Source organism: Myiozetetes cayanensis, unplaced genomic scaffold, assembly GCF_022539395.1.
Source record: "Myiozetetes cayanensis isolate MyiCay16 unplaced genomic scaffold, myiCay2020 scf2-11, whole genome shotgun sequence".
Taxonomy (NCBI): Eukaryota; Metazoa; Chordata; class Aves; order Passeriformes; family Tyrannidae; genus Myiozetetes; species Myiozetetes cayanensis.
This window is the reverse complement of record NW_026087411.1, coordinates 74,061,466-74,079,857: the sequence shown is the minus strand read 5'-3', so window position 1 is coordinate 74,079,857 and position 18,392 is coordinate 74,061,466. Positions and strand designations below refer to the sequence as shown.

At 39.0% G+C, this 18,392-nt stretch overlaps 1 protein-coding gene across 2 annotated transcripts; it reads right to left on the bottom strand.

Annotated features, from left to right (window-relative positions):
* Window positions 1–346: 346 nt before the first annotated feature.
* Window positions 347–17,906, bottom strand: CCNC (cyclin C). Of its 2 annotated transcripts, XM_050314893.1 has the most exons (12): window positions 17,780–17,906; window positions 16,760–16,866; window positions 13,179–13,263; window positions 12,864–12,933; window positions 11,360–11,411; window positions 8,675–8,730; window positions 7,065–7,100; window positions 5,609–5,700; window positions 4,806–4,873; window positions 4,439–4,518; window positions 2,740–2,858; window positions 347–2,090 (listed from the first exon to the last, which is right to left on the bottom strand). In XM_050314893.1, exons 1-12 carry the CDS (start codon window positions 17,809–17,811, stop codon window positions 2,036–2,038), a joined length of 852 nt encoding a protein of 283 aa, XP_050170850.1. In that variant the 5' UTR covers window positions 17,812–17,906; the 3' UTR covers window positions 347–2,035. The 2 variants fall into 2 exon arrangements, with proteins under 2 accessions (XP_050170850.1, XP_050170851.1); XM_050314894.1 differs by lacking the exons at window positions 13,179–13,263; window positions 17,780–17,906.
* Between the last annotated feature and the right edge of the window lie 486 nt (window positions 17,907–18,392).

Below are 18,392 nucleotides of genomic sequence, written 5' to 3'. Positions count from 1 at the left end.
TGACTGCTCTTTACTGCCTTTCACTTTTACATTGGAATCAAAGCTGGTAAAATTATCCTCACCTCCCCAGCAGAGAATGCAGAGAAACTTCTCGTTACCATCAAGAAGTACCTGACATTTTATCTCTGAGGTTTAGGTCACGTTGTGATTTAGGTGTGAAGTAAAATCTACAAAGGCTCTTGTGCAGCAAGAAAAAATTTAATCACTCCAGCCAGAATTCTTCATTAATAGTGTGACATCCCTAATTCTTAAACATGAGCATTCTTGGCAGATTATGTGGTATATGTGAGAAGACTGATGTTTACCTGAAGAACAGTTCCTGTTAAAGAACTCTACACAACAGAGGTCAAGTTGCTTTGATTTATTTCTATTCCCCAAGTCCACATTACAAATAGCACATTTTAGACTTCAAAAAATGAAAGCAAAACAGCCAAATTCCACTTCATCAATCAAGTGTCTATAGAAGGTATGGATCAAACAAAGTAGCAAAGACCAAACATATATTTTCCATCTCACCAAACTGTTTGGGGCTTGTTTACTTAATGGTTTATGGAAATAATCTGAGCAGAAATAAACGTGAGTAGCCTAATGGGCTACAGACAAACACACATCGAGTTATATTTCACTGAATGTCCAGCCAATTACAGACAGGCATTTGCAAAAATAGGTGGGGTTTTTTTTAAGGGGCCAGTTTTTCGAACCAAGACGCATCACAGAGCACAGGTTTTCAAGAATCTCCCAACAGTATTTCAGACCAGTGAAATGTGTTGTTTCAGGAGGGAAAAAAAAAAAGATAACAATGTTACTGCACTTTATTTTATCATTCAATTTTTGTACTTGGGCAAGTGGGCATTATCATTCAAAATAAAGTTGTACAGAACTTAATTAAAAACAAAGTTATCTAAACAAAAAAAAATCAAGAAATCAATTTAGGCCAATTCCTGACTTCAGTGGGATATCTGCCTGAGTAAGGAACACAGGATATGGCCTTCTATTTGAAGGAATCTCATTTTCTCCAGCACAAAGTTAACCAAGGAATCCCATTTCAGTTATTCTAGAGTTGCTCCTAACATTCCAATTAAAATTAGTCAGTATGAAGCTCACCGAATGCATGATCCTCTTAAATAAACTCTCTAATGAACCACACAAATTCACACTAACAGTGAAGGCAGACTAACAGTGTATATCTTTTCTACCAAAAAAATACACCATAAAAAATAGCAATCATATCCAGATTTGTACTTGATTGTGAAATACTCCGATTGTACCATACAGTATGTTTATCCGGAAAAAAAAAAAAAAAATCCTGGTATGCTGGGATTTCTTAATTCCTAACACTTGAAATGTTTCAGAAAACTGCAGAATCACTATACATATTGCACTTCTCTGGTAAGCTGGGCTACTCTCATCATGGCAAAAGCATCCAAGTAGGTCTGCTGAGGAAAACAGCTTTTTTAAATCCAAAAAAGGAAACTGACTTTCTTTCCTGCAGCTTTCATTAAAACTGTCACAATATTTTTTACAGGCTCTTCTAGGAATTTGTTTCTGAAGGACTGTGTGTTAGTTGTTATGGAATCTGGGTTTTTTTTTTTTTTTAAATCAACAAAACTCAAGGTAATGAATAGATTTAACATACAGTGCACTATCTTCCTTCAGTCACAAACGAAGACAACACAAGTCATTAATACAGTTACACTTAGGCTTCGGGTTACTGTCACTTTAAAAATAGTTCACTTCAATGCAAATAAAACCAATAATGAACTATTTGTTTTGAGTGAAAAGTGTTAATCTTTTGCAGCTTGGTTTAACGTTTGATTCCTTACACTGAAAAATCTTAGCACATTTGCTCCAGTGTCAGAGAAAATGTTGTAATTTTAGAGAAAAGCTTTCAAAATGCTTGACACAAACAAGCTATTTATTCTTCGAGTTCTTTGTCCAAGATGTTACTAAAACCTTCTGTCCATTTCATGAACACAGGAAGGATCCCAGGATGTCTTGAGTCAAAGTGGTCCATAAAGAAATTCTTTGGAATGCCTTAAGATTGGCTATAACTAGAGTTCTGGCTACCATTTGGACCCTGTTCTCCTTCACTGTTTGAAGAAAACAAAAACATGTGTCTTCAATAAGAAGCATCATATTACATTTTTATCTTTTTCTTGATTAAAAAAATACAGTATTCTGAAAATAATAAAAGCCTTTTGATAGAAAATACTTCAAGATATACTCAAACAGGTCAAGGTATTCTGCTCAGTTTCATAAAAAATGCAAAGTTTATTTTCAGCATGCATAAATAACTTCATCATATTTATTGAATAATAATTTCAATATATGTCCATGCAGCTGCCTGCTGAATCTACTTCTGAAATCAACATTGCAAAGTTCACATTACATAAGCATGTACACGGGAATTTACATGTGCAGATTCCCAACAGTGATATTTAATCACAGTAATTAAATATGACATCAAGCAGGCCCAGTTCCATTGAATCTGGCCCAGCCATGGAGCATCACACTGGGGTTCCTTACATTTGCTGAGATGTATTGATCACGTTCTAATCACATTAACACTCCCCATAAGGGATATTCTGCTTCTCACTAGCTCCTGAACAATCATACTGGTTTTGTAACAGAAACCTCTGCACTGTAAAAACATGCTATACCTTGAATTAAACATTCACACATTCTTAAGACAGTAGTCTAGTTTTTCTATATGAAAGGTGTATTAAGGAAGTACAGTACCTGTTTGGAGGTGGTTTTGGTTTAGGCATTTTACTAAGAATAGTAGCCATCTCTTTCCTCTCATCAAAGTTCTTCCACTGCTCATACAGCTTCAGAATGACCCTGATTATTTCTAAAATCTGAATTAGAAAGTGTATAATTAATTAAACATGCCCAAGACTGAAACTGAACAGCACAATTTTCATATGATAAACAGCAGTCTTGCACTTAATCTGGTGGCAATCAAGCATTTCTTTAATTAGTTTTTTGATTTTGTTGTGAATGGAAGCCTAAATGGAATACTTTCCCTTTTAACTGTATATACCGCTTCTCTTCCCCTGCAAATTAAATAGCTTTTTATTTATATATTTATTTGCAACTACTGCCACACCTTATAACTATGCTACTGGTAAAGTAAGGAAACCTGGCAGGATGACTGCAGCTATATGACTATGCATTATTAATACAGTAACTGATGATTATCAATGTTCTACATGAATTGAAGGCACAATGTTGGAAAATAAAAGTCCAATAAAATACCAATCTCAATTCCTTCCTTCCAAGAAACAATTCCAAGGAGTTTTTAAATATTCTTACATACATATAATAAGAATTATTGACACTTCATATTCCACTTCATAAGCAAGCATAAGCATTCTCTACCAGTTTGGACATTTTCTATCTATTGCACCTCAACTACCTTATTTCCTATTAAATTTCTAGTGCAATATTCTATACAAATGGATAATGTTTGGTCCATAATTTGCTTCATCATTCTCTAAATTAGTAAAGTAGACTTCTGCTTTTTAATGCATGAACTTTGATTAAGTGCTAGAGCAATATATACGTCCCTGAAACAAAAGTCATTTTGTTTTGGTTAAGAGATTCCTGGTGTTCATGTGAAAAAAATCAAGCTTCAATTGTAGCACTGACATGAGAACCAAGACATGTAAACATTCAAACGTGTTCAGTACTAAGCTTATGGTAACTTTATCTGTCAAATATAGGTTGGTTCTCCTCTGCTACCAATTTGTTATCACCCTGCTTTTACATGCATGACAGCATAATTCACAGAGCTCTTGAGGCAGCACAGCATTCCACACTGTGTTTAAATTTGAAGACAAATCCTGGAATACAAATACAATGCCGGATAACATCAGTGGGATAAAGAGCAATACCAAAGGCACAGAGGGCAATGATACATCTCATGCACAACAGGCTATTTAATTCCAGACACTGTTTCAAAAAAAGACAGACTGGATAAAATATGTGCTAAGTGAAGCAGTGTGATAAGGAGTATAAGTACTAGTTTGGCTTGCTTGCTGGAGCTAAACAAAGGTTAGCTGAAAGGTGAATCAGAAAATCACGTGCACTTGAATTTAAAAGTCAAACTCATGCTGGCAATCTTGTATGATGGAAAGACGCTGGGAATTCTTTTTCTGGTAAAAAATGTAAAAGGGATTGGTTTTATACTTCTGTCTGAAAAATGACAATACCAGCAATGCTTTTCTGTTACCAAATGGTTTTGTCTTGACTTTCAGAGCAGGGTGATAACCAAATAACCTTACATTGTTTCCCTCCTCAAGAGATCTGCCTAATTTAACAGCATCTAACACAGTCACTGAATGAAGTTCAAATCAGTATTGCAGATGTGTAAGACAACCACAATTACCATTTCTGGTCAGTCCATTACAAGTGGTGGGAATAAAAAGCAGCATACCTTTTCCATATCAACAGACAGCTCAGCAAACCATTGCCTGGCATCCTTCTGCTGGACAACACAGGCCACATGTAGGCAAGCTGCAAAGAACAGGTTACACAGATGTTGAACAAAGATCCAGCCCTGATACAGTTAGAAACATTCTATTTTTACAAACATGTAAACTATACAGTTCAACAGAGAAAACTTGGGATTAATTACCTGATTTTTAAGACCTTTTAAGTGTCAAGGCTACACTGTCAGTGCTGTATGACACACACACAACCTGAAGCACATTATGAATGTACTCTGAGGAATGCTTGTGATGGGACAGTGCACAGAATACATCCATTTAAACATGACAAGAGACAGCACTTGTGTTACTTACCTAGAGCTATCATGAAAGGAGGGTACAGCAGACAAAGATCAGTTCTGTATGTGTCATTCACTATCCTCCTGTGCAAAAAAGAACTTATAAGGATCCTCCTATTCACCTTTATTATTCACCTTATGACTTCAAAAACTGCTGGCAGTTTACAAAGATTTTGTCAGTTTCCCAGATGGTAGAAGCAGTGAGGCTGCAGAGCTTAAACATCAAGGAATGAGATCTTTTCCCTTATAAAAATTCTCCTAAAGGCTTTCTTTTTCTTCCTTCCAGTCACCATAGAAGTTTATTTGCAAACACTGCTTTAGTACCACAAGTGTCTTTCTGCAGAGGATGTTGATGTATACCATAAAATAATTATCTGTTTCACAAAAGAGTAAGGTCAAGCAAAAAAGTAGTACTTTTACTGTCTTTCTGTATTTGAAACAGTTCAAAAATAAGAGTTCTGCTAACATAGCTAAAACCCCCTATATATTGTTTCTACCTCCTACGACAAGATAAAACAGAAAGACAATGTTGATAGAAAGAGATTTCCTCTACTCACAGTCACCATTCAGTAGTGTAAAAACTGTGCTATTAGAGCTAGTCTAAAAAAATAAAAATTAAGACTGCAAAGTAAAATTAAAATACAAGGTTAAAGACAAAATAATCTAAATCAGGAACATACACCTGCAAAGGGCAACCTTTGTATTCAAACATGGTTAGGCCTGTTTGGTTAAGCAAAAGCTTAACCACCTTTGAAGCATAACTGTTAAACAGCTGCGTTCTTGATGAAAAGGAGGAACTACTGCCACTGTCTTCATTACCATGCAAGAGGTAGCAGCATGTCTTCTTGGCCCATATCTTGCACATATTGGAGCAAAGGTCTATAAGGATGATATACTATCAAACAGCAGTCCTAGGAAAAATGTCAATGGGATAAAAGTTAGATTACACTGCAGAGCATGTTGTCAGTTCATATTAAAACATTTGGTTTACAAGTCAATTGCTGATTATTTTTTTAAGTAGCTTTCTGACACCTAGCCTTGCTCTAATGAGGGCAGTGCTCTCTCTAGAATACCATTACATAGCATCATTGCCAGTCTGTCAATGTCCTTCCCCTAAGAGACACAGAAAGTCACATCTGCAGCATACTGAAACCTCATTTGCTTACAAACCCGTAATTCCCACTTGGAAATACAGAACACTGCCAGAAAACAGTCTGTTACTAAATACCACACATGGAAAGCATGCCAAAATAATTGACACTGGTTTGGAAAGAAAGAAATGAAAAATTCCACTGCTCTCAAATCCCCTCATTTCAGGTCCAGGTAAACAAGAAGGAATAACTCTATAGCTAAAAGCAGCCAACTGTATGGATACTACAGGGAAAAGCCACATTAAGTTACATGTGCTGAACACTTGGAGTGTGTTATTGCACACACTATATATTGCACAGCGTCCTGGAAAAATAAGTGAATCCCCAAAACAATTTCTTGTAAATGTTTGTGATGAAACTCTTGTATACAAAACTCAAGAGTTACTGCCACGTATACCAGAGGTATCAAGGACATCTAAATCTAAACAGGAATCTAAAAACTGTACTAAAACAACTGTAGGCACAACCAAAAGCTTTGATCTGACCTCTGTGTTCTGGTCCCAACACATATTCTTTCTCATTTGCTGTCTAACTCACGAGGCTCCTCCCTGATTTCTTTCTCCTTTTCTCTGCACTTGAGCTACTTGAGAACTACAAACCCATCCATGTCCAACCCATTTAGAGAAATTAGCCCCCTAAGAAGACTGGGTTGAATCCTTTCAGCTGCCTGAACAAACAGAGCAATGGGATAGCAACTCTTAAAAAAAGCAGTTACAGTTCCTTTTTTTGAAAGTGTCTGGAAGAAAATGTCACAGTGTTCCTTTCATCCAACAGCATAATAGTTGCAGCACTATCTCAGAAAATGGGAGGGCTGAATTCAGCTTCTTCTTCACGGGATTCAAACCCATCTCACTTCCTAAAAGATTACTCTAATTATAAGGTTGTTAGAGATTAGCCTGAGTGGGAGAGTACCCACAGCATCTGCTGGAACATACATGTGTAGCTCCAGATTCTTCCAGGCAAGAAGAAGAGCTCATAGAAAGGATACAAGTCTTTATGATCATGATTGGCCATTTATCTAGGGAAAATAAGGACACTGACATCCCAGTCCCTGCACTGGGACTTAGATACAGTTACCTTTTTTAAAAAAACAAGAAGCAGTTCCACCAAAAAACCCAACCTACCATTAATTCTAAGAGATAGAATTCACATTCTAGTATCTGCAAAGAAGTAAAATCACAGTTAATCAGCAGCATGTTTCAGACAACAGAAAGAATTAACAGTTTAACATCACAAATTCACAGGAGTTCTCAACACCCATGTCCAACAGTCCTAAATGCATGTCATCTGAAACTACAAAACCAAACAAAAAATAAAACTATCATTGCCAATTACCTTATCACCATTATAACTTAACTCCAGTCATAGTAATAACGAATTTAAATATTTTGGTTCAAGTTTACTATGAAAAACTACTTCATTGACAGTACTTGTCTGATTTGTTACAACACCTAGTTGAAAATTGTTCCCAGTGCATAAACGCTTAACAGAAATAAAGTTCTTTTGTAGAACTAGAGCTTCTTCATCAGGCCACTAACATGTCAAGTAGTCTTTCAAAGTATTTCAGGTCTACTTTCATATGAAATATTCTGTCCAATTGTAGTAATTAAATCAGCTCTCACTCTCAACAGAGAAAGTAACATATTAGTGACATCGAGGAAGACTGGACTGCTTTGGCTATAGAAAGAAGTACTCCAAAATATATTTCCTTTTGCCTTTATATGTAAAATAGCAGTTTTATTGTAAAAATAATGGCCAGTCTTCACGAGTGAAGATCCGGGGAAGGTCTTTACACCTTCCAGCCTGCGCATTGGATTTTTTAGGTGAGACACAGTGTGCGCGGAACTGAGCCCACCCTTTAATCCTAAGGTTCATCTGCCGGGGCCAAGCGAGCTTGGACGGTGGCAGCGAGGTCCTTAGGACGTAGGTGGGTTGCCTTTAAGGGCTAACGAGCCCCACCTGCCCGGGAGTGGCCCTGACCGGGAATCGAACCCGGGTCTCCACAGTGATAGCGCCGCGCCTTTACCACTAGACCACCAGGGGCTCCCCAACAGTTTTATTGTAAGCTCTTAGATATTCTATATTCTGATGTATCATTTGGCTTTATAGATTGGGTGAAAAGCAAATCAAGAAAAAAGGAGTATTTGTTACAGACAATCTAAAAATAATTAGGTGTTTAATTTCTAAAATTCTACAGCACACGTCAAAACTGGTTTTAAGAAAAACTACAGAACTTCCCAGCACTGTGACAGAGAATGCCTTGAAATCACTGGCAAATCTAAATTTTAAATAATAAATAAAAATTCTTTTTCAAAATCCATTAAATTTTACAGGCAAAAATAAATTGCTTTCTGTAAGCCAACTTTTCCTGCGTGCAAGCTTGGAAGCATCCCAGATGCAAGGGCCATTTACCTTCCTTGGAGTAATGTATTTGTAAATAAGAACATTCAAAAACCACTAAATCTCTTTTATCATCCAGCTATAGAACAACTATTTCAGTCACCCTGTCACATCACTTGTCTTTCCTGTCAACAATTTAAGGAAAAGAGGTTATTTAAGGTTTATTATTTTTAAAAGTAACTTTCCCAATATTCTATCAAAAACTAATTATGAACAGCCCTGACATATAAGTAGGAAAATATTCCTTTCTTAGAATTTAAAAGACAGGATTTCCTGCTAACAATTATTTGCCTGAATTTATTTGATCAAATAGTATTTCAAACATCATACTTACATGGTTCATCCTATAAGGAAACTCCTTTGGAAAGGCATACGAAAACCTAGTTTTCACTACAGTAAGGAGAAATAAGTATGTTAAAAATTATTTAATTAATACTTTTACTTCTTATCCTTTCTATTAATTCATCTCTATATAGCCCTTCAAATCTATTTGGCAGCATAACTGCTTGCAGTACAAAAGGTTGGTATTTCAAAGAGAAAAGGTAGGTTACAAGATTTAAGATCTTGAAATGGAAAGAGAAAGGACACCTGAAGCCCAGATTTGCACAGGTGCTCAGCCAGACATTCTGACTGTCACTTTGGACAATATTAAATCTTCTGGTTAACCATCAGCTAGTTCATGGACACCTAACTTATCAAAAGTTATCATTCACAGAGCTATCTAGCTACTGATGTTTAGGATCTGTGTTCCAACACTGAATCTAAGTGGAATTTTCATGTGGGATTTTTTACATAGGCTTAATCCTTCAACATGCAAGTCTTTAAAACAACTAATGAATCCTTAGAAAATCAAGACTTCTTGTATGTCCACAATATAAAGATTTTGGACATGCAAAAAACAGGCTAAATTCAAAGCAAGAAGTCAATTCACCACACTGCAGATCAGTGTCCTAGGCACTGGATTATCAGACATTTCAAGGTGTGTTCCTGTCCCTGAGAGACACGTAAGCATCTGCTTTGGCATGTGACATGATTCAAGACGCTCCCAGGACCATGTTCAAATATATCCTCAGTTTTCTAGCTTATGATGATCTCTCATTTAGATACTTAATTAATCTTCACATATTTTACAAGGAGAACAAGTAGAGTGCACTGATAAGAAGTATGCTAAGATGCAAAACTAGAGTGATTTCATGTTAGAATGGTGAACAAAGAAAAACAAGCACATTTGAGGACGTGGATTTGAGATTTTTACAAGTGAAACATTTACAAATCTATTCTAAGTCCCTATCCTCCATGGAAAACATTGGTAACATTTAACATCCTTGAAGTGGATATTATTCCCTATATTAATGACAGGCAGTATGTTATGTATTGATACTATTGATACTACTTCCAGACATTTACTTTGAAGAACTACTTACATCATTTACTTTGAAGAAAAGACAGCATCAGTTGCCTGGACTAAAGACTTCACCATTTAGACCTACAGTGGGCTTTTACTAGAAAATTTGCTATAGGACACTAAGACTAGGCTACTGATTGGAAATTTTAATCATTTCAAGAAAGTGAAGAATTAATAAAAGGGTTTCTAGAGAAGTACGCAAACTGAAGATGTAGATGGTAAAAGAATATACCACTTTGAGGGAAAAGATGGCAAAACAAAGCATTTTTCCCACAAAGCAAGCTGCACACAGAATCACATGGAGCTATCCTTTTAGTGAGATGTGGGAACAGAGCAAAAAGCTTTTGAAGACGTTGCTGGAAACCAGTCTGAGATTATGTTCTTACAATGGAAGCATGTTTCAGTAATTTCTAGTGAAATGTTTCTACGTGGCATAGCATGTAGAAACATAGCATGTTTCTACAAAGGAATAAATGCTTGCAGAAAGCCTGTTGCATTTTGTCCTTACTTCCATGAAATGCGTAGTACTAATCAGGGCTGACAAGACTTCTACATCTGAATGAAGAGGTGTGGGGGAAAATCTTCTACAGGATCCTGAGACTTAGGGTTTTTAGAAAAAGCACAGCTTAGAACTAGATGTCCAGGTAAAATCAGCTACTGCATATTTACCAAAACCCATCTAACTTTCTCACTGATATATGAAAACTTCCACAGAGACACTGCTGATGTAAAAATAGCAACTCTCATTGCTAAATCCAGTGCTGGTCTTGGTCATGCTGGCACTGAAGAAGTGTTTCAGCTCCTGGTGGCAGAACTGTCATACAGCCAGCCCCATGGACTGATACACTCACTGTATGTGGAAGCTACAGAGGCAGCCAGTCACCTGTCCCCTCAATGGCTGAGAGGGATTTCGAAAGCACTGACCTATATTCTGAAGAGCATAGCCAGGAACTGCCTATTGAGAGCAGCTGGACCTTCTGGGTCAGATAATAGCATTCAGCTAAGGAAGACAACACTATAAGACCTTGATGGATGAGATGCAAGCGGGAAATAGAAGGCAAGTGGGAAAGATAGAGAATTAAGTAACTACAGTGTAATTTTACTGAATTTATTTCTGAACAATATATAGGTTATAAAATGTATTTTTAGAAATAAAAATCACATGCAAAGACTAATTTTATGATAGGGGAAAAGGATTTAAAAAATGTGAAGGTACACAGCCTAACAAAAGTTTTGAAAACAGGTTACTTCCATAGAGCCATACCTTTTATAAAACAGACAAATAAAGCCCTAAGTTTCCAATTCTATCTTTGAGTAGTTCAGAATTTAATTTACTTCTCAATATTGTTTATAAATTTCAATAGTTTTATTTTATTACTTTGTTTTTACTTATGCCTGGCATAAGTTCCAATCAAAATCAACCAAAACTAATACAGAAAGGACCCTTCTGTCTCTGTATTTAGAAACAGAAGCTATTCAGTCTAAATGGCTTTAACTGGCTCTTATAGTCCTCCATGATTTGATAAAAAGCTACTTTTTAAAAACAAGAAAAGAAGGCATCTGATCTCCCTACAGAGATGCCAAACTACAGTATAATGAAATACTGATACTTACATACGGAAGTAGCAGCAGAAATCAACCTTGTATTTGAAACAACACCAAATTCCTGAAGAAAAAGAATGGTAAATGAGATGAACCACCTGAAACACCATACACTCACACTGTTATCAAATTAAAATAATGGCTTCTTACTAAACTGGGCTTCTTTATGCAGTACTGCAGTATTTGGTTTTCTCCCCCACCCCATTTTTTTCTTTAAGGTGACTCTTACGCAAAGACTTATTTCACTGATTAGTTATCTTGTTTTTGTGAGGAATAGTAAAGATTTACGAAAGGTACTACAGCCACAAAACTCAGTTGGCTAACACTATATAAAATAGACAAGAGGGCTTCAAGAGGGTATGGGGTTTTTTCCTTATCCCATTTGGAGAGGAAACTGTCTTTAGAAACCTGACATTAACTACCTTTTTTAATTAAGTTTCCATGAAGACTTAGCTCCTCTGCTGGGACAGTCAGCAAACAGAAAATTTTCTGTATACATTGTTCTTGAGCCATTACTGCTATAGGTACCCCCTAAAGCTGCAGAAGCTTTAAAATAAGGAAGGCTACACAGACTTATAATATTTGTTCTAAAATATAAGGCACATCTCTAAGTATAAACTCTGTCTGTACTTCTTTAAGGCTTTTTAACAAGCTGATTAAAAAAACCCTCTTTCCAACCCTCTCATTTCCTTCACCTCTTCCAAACACTGGAAAGTGTCACAGTATTTGTACAGACAACAGTATCACATGCAAACACTGGTTTAGTTTAGTAGGACTGCTGCTACCATCCACTAGGTATTTGGGTTCTTCCTGTACAATTCCTTAGTGCTGACATATCGCAAATTGGCCAATTTGGGTTTTTTCCATTACAAAGACATTTCTCAGACAGCTGTAAAACTTTCTGCATTACAGAGGACTAAAAGCAGTGCCCAGCTCATGCTGACTCTTGGCCACATTCAAAGTGGGCTCTAATGGTGGAGGCATGGAGCCTTCTCACCATTATCCCTAATGGGCCAGTTCCTAACCATAATTTCTTAAGGACAGCACATGAGCTACAACATACTTTCAATTCAAGCAATGAAAGTGTGGTAAACTCTGAGGATTCCTCACTATATGAAACAGAACAGGATAATTAGGAAAAAAATTCCAATTATGTTTTAAAGTTTGAGTAAACATAAATAAGGAAAAACACACTAGAAAGGAGACACTGCACAATTTAAGATATAGTGTATGTAAATAATAAACAAACACTGTATCACAGTGAAACAGCCATTTAAAATACTCTTTTCAATTTTCAGAGGCACTTAGGGTTAATAATATAGACAAAATAGTGAAAGATAACGTGTTTGAAGGCCTTCTCCGTCTCCTTTTTTTAAATGCTATAGAAATCTATACAAAAAAGAGAAGGTTTCAACCCCCAAAGCATGAAGAATGACAAAAATTTTAAAAGTCCTAAACGTTTTCTCTCTCTCATACATCACATAATTTTACATTAAAAAATTGTAATACTTCATACCTCTACTTTGGATGCCAAAAACACACACGTAGGAGCCATTAATACTGGATCTATACTTTTTAGGGAATATCTGAAATGTTACAACAAAATTATAATACGTTGTTTCATACACGTAGAACGATTAATCTATTAAGAGCACCACACTTCCTTTTGAAAAAGCAAAGCTTAAGTTAACTTTATTAAAGCATAAAAGCTTTATACCATCCAGAAAACAAAAGTGGCACTGTTTTTAATACAGAACTGCATTTTTAAAGGGCTACCAAAATGTGCCTAGCAAATGTTTTATTCTTGTACCATCATAGTAAACAGTCCTACCTGGCATAGAATCTCTTGAAGTAGACTGTAGCAGTGGCAATAACTTGTTGTCTTAATTTAAGATGTTCACCTAAAGCCTGGATAACTTAAAAAAAAATGAACAAAAGCTTGAGTTGAGTTTTTAAACAATTTGACACCAAATAGCAAAGGGTCTCAAAACACAACTAGTGCTGGGGATTCTAAGGAGCAGCAGCACAGTCTTCTCCCTCAGTTCAGACAAGCTGCTCTGGTGAGAACACGTTGCTGTAAACCTACAAACCCGCAAGTGAAGAGGAACCGCTGCCTCCTGAAGCTTGGGGACACCTTCAGAAAGGGAAAGGTAACTTGACTTCATTGTGTACAAAGAGAGTATGACCTTTAAGAAGACGACAACATAAATCCTCAGAAGGGTAAAGCTTGGGTATTCCACTTTAGAGCAAAACAAATTCAAACACAGAAAATATAAATCTATGGCTCTTCAGTGCCATGCAAAATGGATGGGTTTTTTTTCAAACAAGTAAAGCTGCCAACAAAAACATGGTCATTAAATTTGGCAGAGGCAGCAGGTGTTAAAAAAATGACATATTTAGTCTAGGGAGAGGGGGTGGGAGACCAGAGTCAGCTGCTCCATCACAGTGGTCCTCTGCCAGTTGGCCAAGAAACAACCCTGGTGTCATCTGTGCAGGTAGCTCTTGTTTGGCCTCCCAGGCAAAGGAAAGGTGCCAAGCAAATTAGATGCATCAAGCTGGGATTAAGAGCAGGGGTTGGATATAAAGGATGGCACAGTGAAACATAAGGTTGTTACTTGTTATTTTCCCCATTCTTCTTCACGGCCATTATTCTGAGCAAGGCTCGGCTGTGTGAAGGTTCCCTCTTCTTTTTTTCCTCCCTCATGAGAAATGTCAAAAACAGTATTTTAAAATACACTTAAGTATATATTTAAAATATGTACAGCAAGATCAAGACAGTGACTGCTGGCAGGAAAAGCAAAAAATTTTGTTATCGGTCATCACTAAATTCTTAATCTCTACTTAAGCACCCAAGTCCAGAGTGTTTTCCCCAAGCTCTTACCACATGTGCCTCAGGAACAGTCAAGGTACACCTGACTAATTTGTAATCCACTGTGGTCACCCAAAGAAACATTAAGTCTCTGCCTATGTCAAAACTTCTAAAGAGAAGAATGCCAAACTGGGACTAGCCTGCCAGTGACAGCAGGACAAGCAATACTGCCCGAAAGGATGTTAAGCCCAGTATGCAATGTCTGTACAAATACTAAAATATTTATCAGCAGGTTTGAAAGAATTTTTCCCTTTGACTTGACCATGGGGCTAAAAAGCTGTCCTACTACTAGGGCATCAGAAAAATTCAAATATTAAGCTAAACAGAATTCTCCAAATATGTTTCCTACTCCCATGGGATTTTCAGGAACGGTTAGGCCATCTGCTGTCAGAGAAAAATCAAGTGTGGTTTAGGAAAAAAAATGGACAAGAGCCTAGAGAGACTTAATGAAATGGAAGCTTGTATATGCTGGGAAAAAGTCCAATACTTGTAATTATTTTTTTAATATTTGAAAAGAAACTACAAGATTATTTATTCCTGTATGTTTAAAATAAGTGGCTTCAGTGCTTGCTTTTTTTAAATAAAGACTGTTTTAAATCTGAGTATTCTGAGTACCCTCTGACACAAACATTACAGCTTCTGCCCAAAATCAGAAAGGGAAAACTACTAATGCACTTTTCAAACAAAAACTGTTAAGACTTAGTGATCCAAACAGAGAAATCAATAGTTTCACTTTTCAAACTACTTTAGAAGACAATCCTTTTCGTTCTCTACAGTATTCTGAATAGTTGTGCACGGCCATACAATCAGCTCATGATCTTGTTTTCCAATGACGAAGCAGCAGGAAACTGCCCTGCTCCAAGCAATTTTTTGACTGCTTTAGGGAACAATCTTCTCTTGGGCTGACACACACTCATGTGACATGCTGTGGTCAGGACTCATATCCCTACCCAGGCAGTGCAGATGGGAGACAAAGGAGGACCCAAAGCAGGATCCCTGTTCAGAGGCAGGTGATGATAAAACACACATCAAGGGCTTGGACAGGGCAAGTTCTGCCTGAGTTCCCACCAGTACAGAGCACCCGGACTGTCCTCCCCATGAAGGTGTCTCTCTTCGCTTGAGAAGGGGTAAAGCCCAGCGCCACCATCTCCTCCAGACCAGGCCGTGTCCGTACATGGGGAGCTGCTGGCAGAGCTGTTCTCCAGCTGCCACGGGTCACTCACTGCACCTTCAGGGGAGGCAGGGAGTGCCAAGGAACAGGAACTCTGAGAACCACAAACCGACACTAACAAACTAACGTGTTTACTTTGTAAGTCTTTGTTTAATTGAGAAAAACACTGAAGTGAAACATTTAAAAGGCATATTTCATAATTCAAATTAATACTAGTGAAAATTAGCGTAGAAATACAGTTTTCAAAATATCCATACCCCTCTTTATGTCTCTTTATGCATTATGAAGCTATGACACTTCATTTTAACCTCAAGAAATTTCAGGAATGGATCAAACAGGTAAATTATTGCTAACTTGATTTCCTGGTGCCACATAAGCAATAATACGGATATATCCACAGTGACACTGTTGGCAGCATATGCAATTGTTACAAAAATAACTAAGCTGAGAGAGAAGCTGGGATAAGTATCTTTCACAGATATCATTCCAGCACTGACATAAGATCTTCAAGTGGCCTTGGGAAAGTCACTTCACTTCTGTCTCAGGTCTGGCCTGAAAAAATAAGCATTCTGTACTTTAAAGGACTGCTGCAAAAAACATTTAAGGAGCTGTTTGCAAACAATTTAATAGATAGAAATATCCTTTGTGCAGGACTACTACTTCTTATATGTTGAACAACTGCACAGAAAAGAGGGAGTTTAAGTAAGTGCCTTTGTAATCTGATATGTGGCCATTCCTAGCTAAAGGCTTTGCAGGGTGAAGTAAGACTTTGATAACTTCACAGCAGTCCCAGATTCTTTAGGAGAACAGGCTGCCTGCCAACAGCTCTCAGAAACTTGTAGACAATTTGTGAGCCACCTGGTGCTGGGGAACCAGTCAGAAGGCAAAACACAGGATGTGTTGCAAGTTTCAGAGAACATAACCGAACTCAAATAACAAGCTCTGCTGTTTAACAGGACTGCACAGATCACCTAAAATACTTACCACAGCCTAAGAACCCACCAAAAGCCTAGTCTCAGTACTAATGCATTATATGGAGTCTTTAGCATGCTAGCTTAGCAGTTTCTGCTTGCTTCTCCTCCTTTTATGTTTTTGGTAAGAACCTCTTGAAAATAAGAAAATTTACTGTTTCATCCTATCACAGTTTAAAATGCTGTATATGCAGATAATTTGCCTGTAAGTTCTCCTAGAATTGTGTTAGCATAACCAAAAAATGATGATGTTATTTATATTGCAGTTCTTTGTTAAAATGGGCTGTGAGAGTATACGTAATATCACAATGAAAACATTACATTCTCTAAGCAATTCAAGCTTGCATTTAGACATGGCAAACACCACAGATTTTATGGCAGAAATGAAAAAAAGGTTTTACCATTAGTAAAAAATATCTGTAGCTTCCAATATTCTTCTTCAGTCAGAAATTTCAAGTCTTTCTGGCGTTCCTTTAATAGATCTTGTTTATCCAAAATCCATTGTAAACTAAAGGAATGGAAAATAATTTCAGCAACTCTTTATCAGCACTATATTGAGTGTCTCCTATACAAACAGACTATGAATTAAGGCTTGGAGCTAAAGGCCTTGTGGCCTTTAACCAAGCCACATGCAGTCTTCTCAAGCAAATGTTCACCAGGGTTTTCAAAGTTAAAATACTCGGGGAAAAACAAAAGCAAAACAAAACAAACCTACAAAATAAACAAACCCACAAACTACCAGGGTCTAAGATCAGCCTCTACCTGTAGCAAACCGAGCTGGCTGTGCAGCTCGTCAGTCGCTAACAAGGTTTGGATTGCAGTCAGTACATCACAAACCTCGACGCGCTCAGCACGAAGTTTCAGGGCAGAATCACTGAATCAATTAGGTTGGAAAAGACCACTGAGATCATCGAGTCTCACCTATGACCCAACACCACCTCGTCAACCAGACCAGGGCACGAAGTGCCACGTTCAGCCCTTCCTAAAGCACCTCCAGGGGACGGTGACTCCACCACTTTCCTGGGTAGTCCATTCCGGTATCTCATCGCCCTTTCTATGAAGAACTTCTTCCTAATGTCCAACCCAAGCTGACCCCGGCTGCTCCACCGCCGGGGGACAAACGTGCCAGGGCCCCAAGTGCCCGCACCCGCCGCCGGAGCCCGCGGGGACACCGGGACGCGACCCCTCTCCCGGAACGCCCGAAGGCTTCCCAAGCGGCGCCCGAGCCGGCCCCGCACCCCAGGGCGGCTCTCGGCAGGGCCCCGCGGCTCGCAGGCCCCGCCGCCCGCCCGGCGCTGCCCGGCCGCCCCGGGCCTCCCCTCAGCGCCGCGCCCGCCCGCCCGGCCCCGCAATGAATGGACGGAGCGCGGGCACGGCCCGCAGCACCCGCAGCACCCGCGCCCCGCGGCCGCGGCACCCACTAGTGCGAGCTCTGCCAGAAGTTGCCGGCCATGGGAAGGAGCGGAGCGGAGCGGGGAGGAGCGGGGAGGAGCGCGGAGGAGGCGCCCGGGCCGCGATGCCCCGGCCCCGCCGCCACAGCGCCGCCACCCCCGCGCCAACAGCAGGAAGGAGGAGCCGCCGCCGCCGCCGTCCGGCAACACGCGGCACTGCCGAGCGTTCCCCCGTGCGCGGGTTCCGGGCCCGCAGCCCCGCCGGCTGGCACAGGGATACGCGCCGGGCTGGGCTGGGAGCTGGGAGCGACCTTCCACAACCGTCCAGTCTGACCCCCCATGCCACGGGCAGGGACATCTTTCTCTAGACCGGGTCAGTCCGTGCACCATCCAACACGGCCTTGAACGCTGCCGGGGATGGGGCATCCACAGCTCCCCTGGGCAGCCTGTGCCAGTGCCTCACCACCCTCACAGGAAAGAATTTCTTACCTATGTCCAATCCATACCTGCCTTCTGTCAGTGTGAATGCACTGAGGCTCTAAATTCAGAACCAGGATTCTCCGAATTGTAAGGTCCCAGTAAGACCAAGAGCTTACTTGGCCTGTGCTGTCTCCACCTCACCTAAACTTACCCTTAACTTACA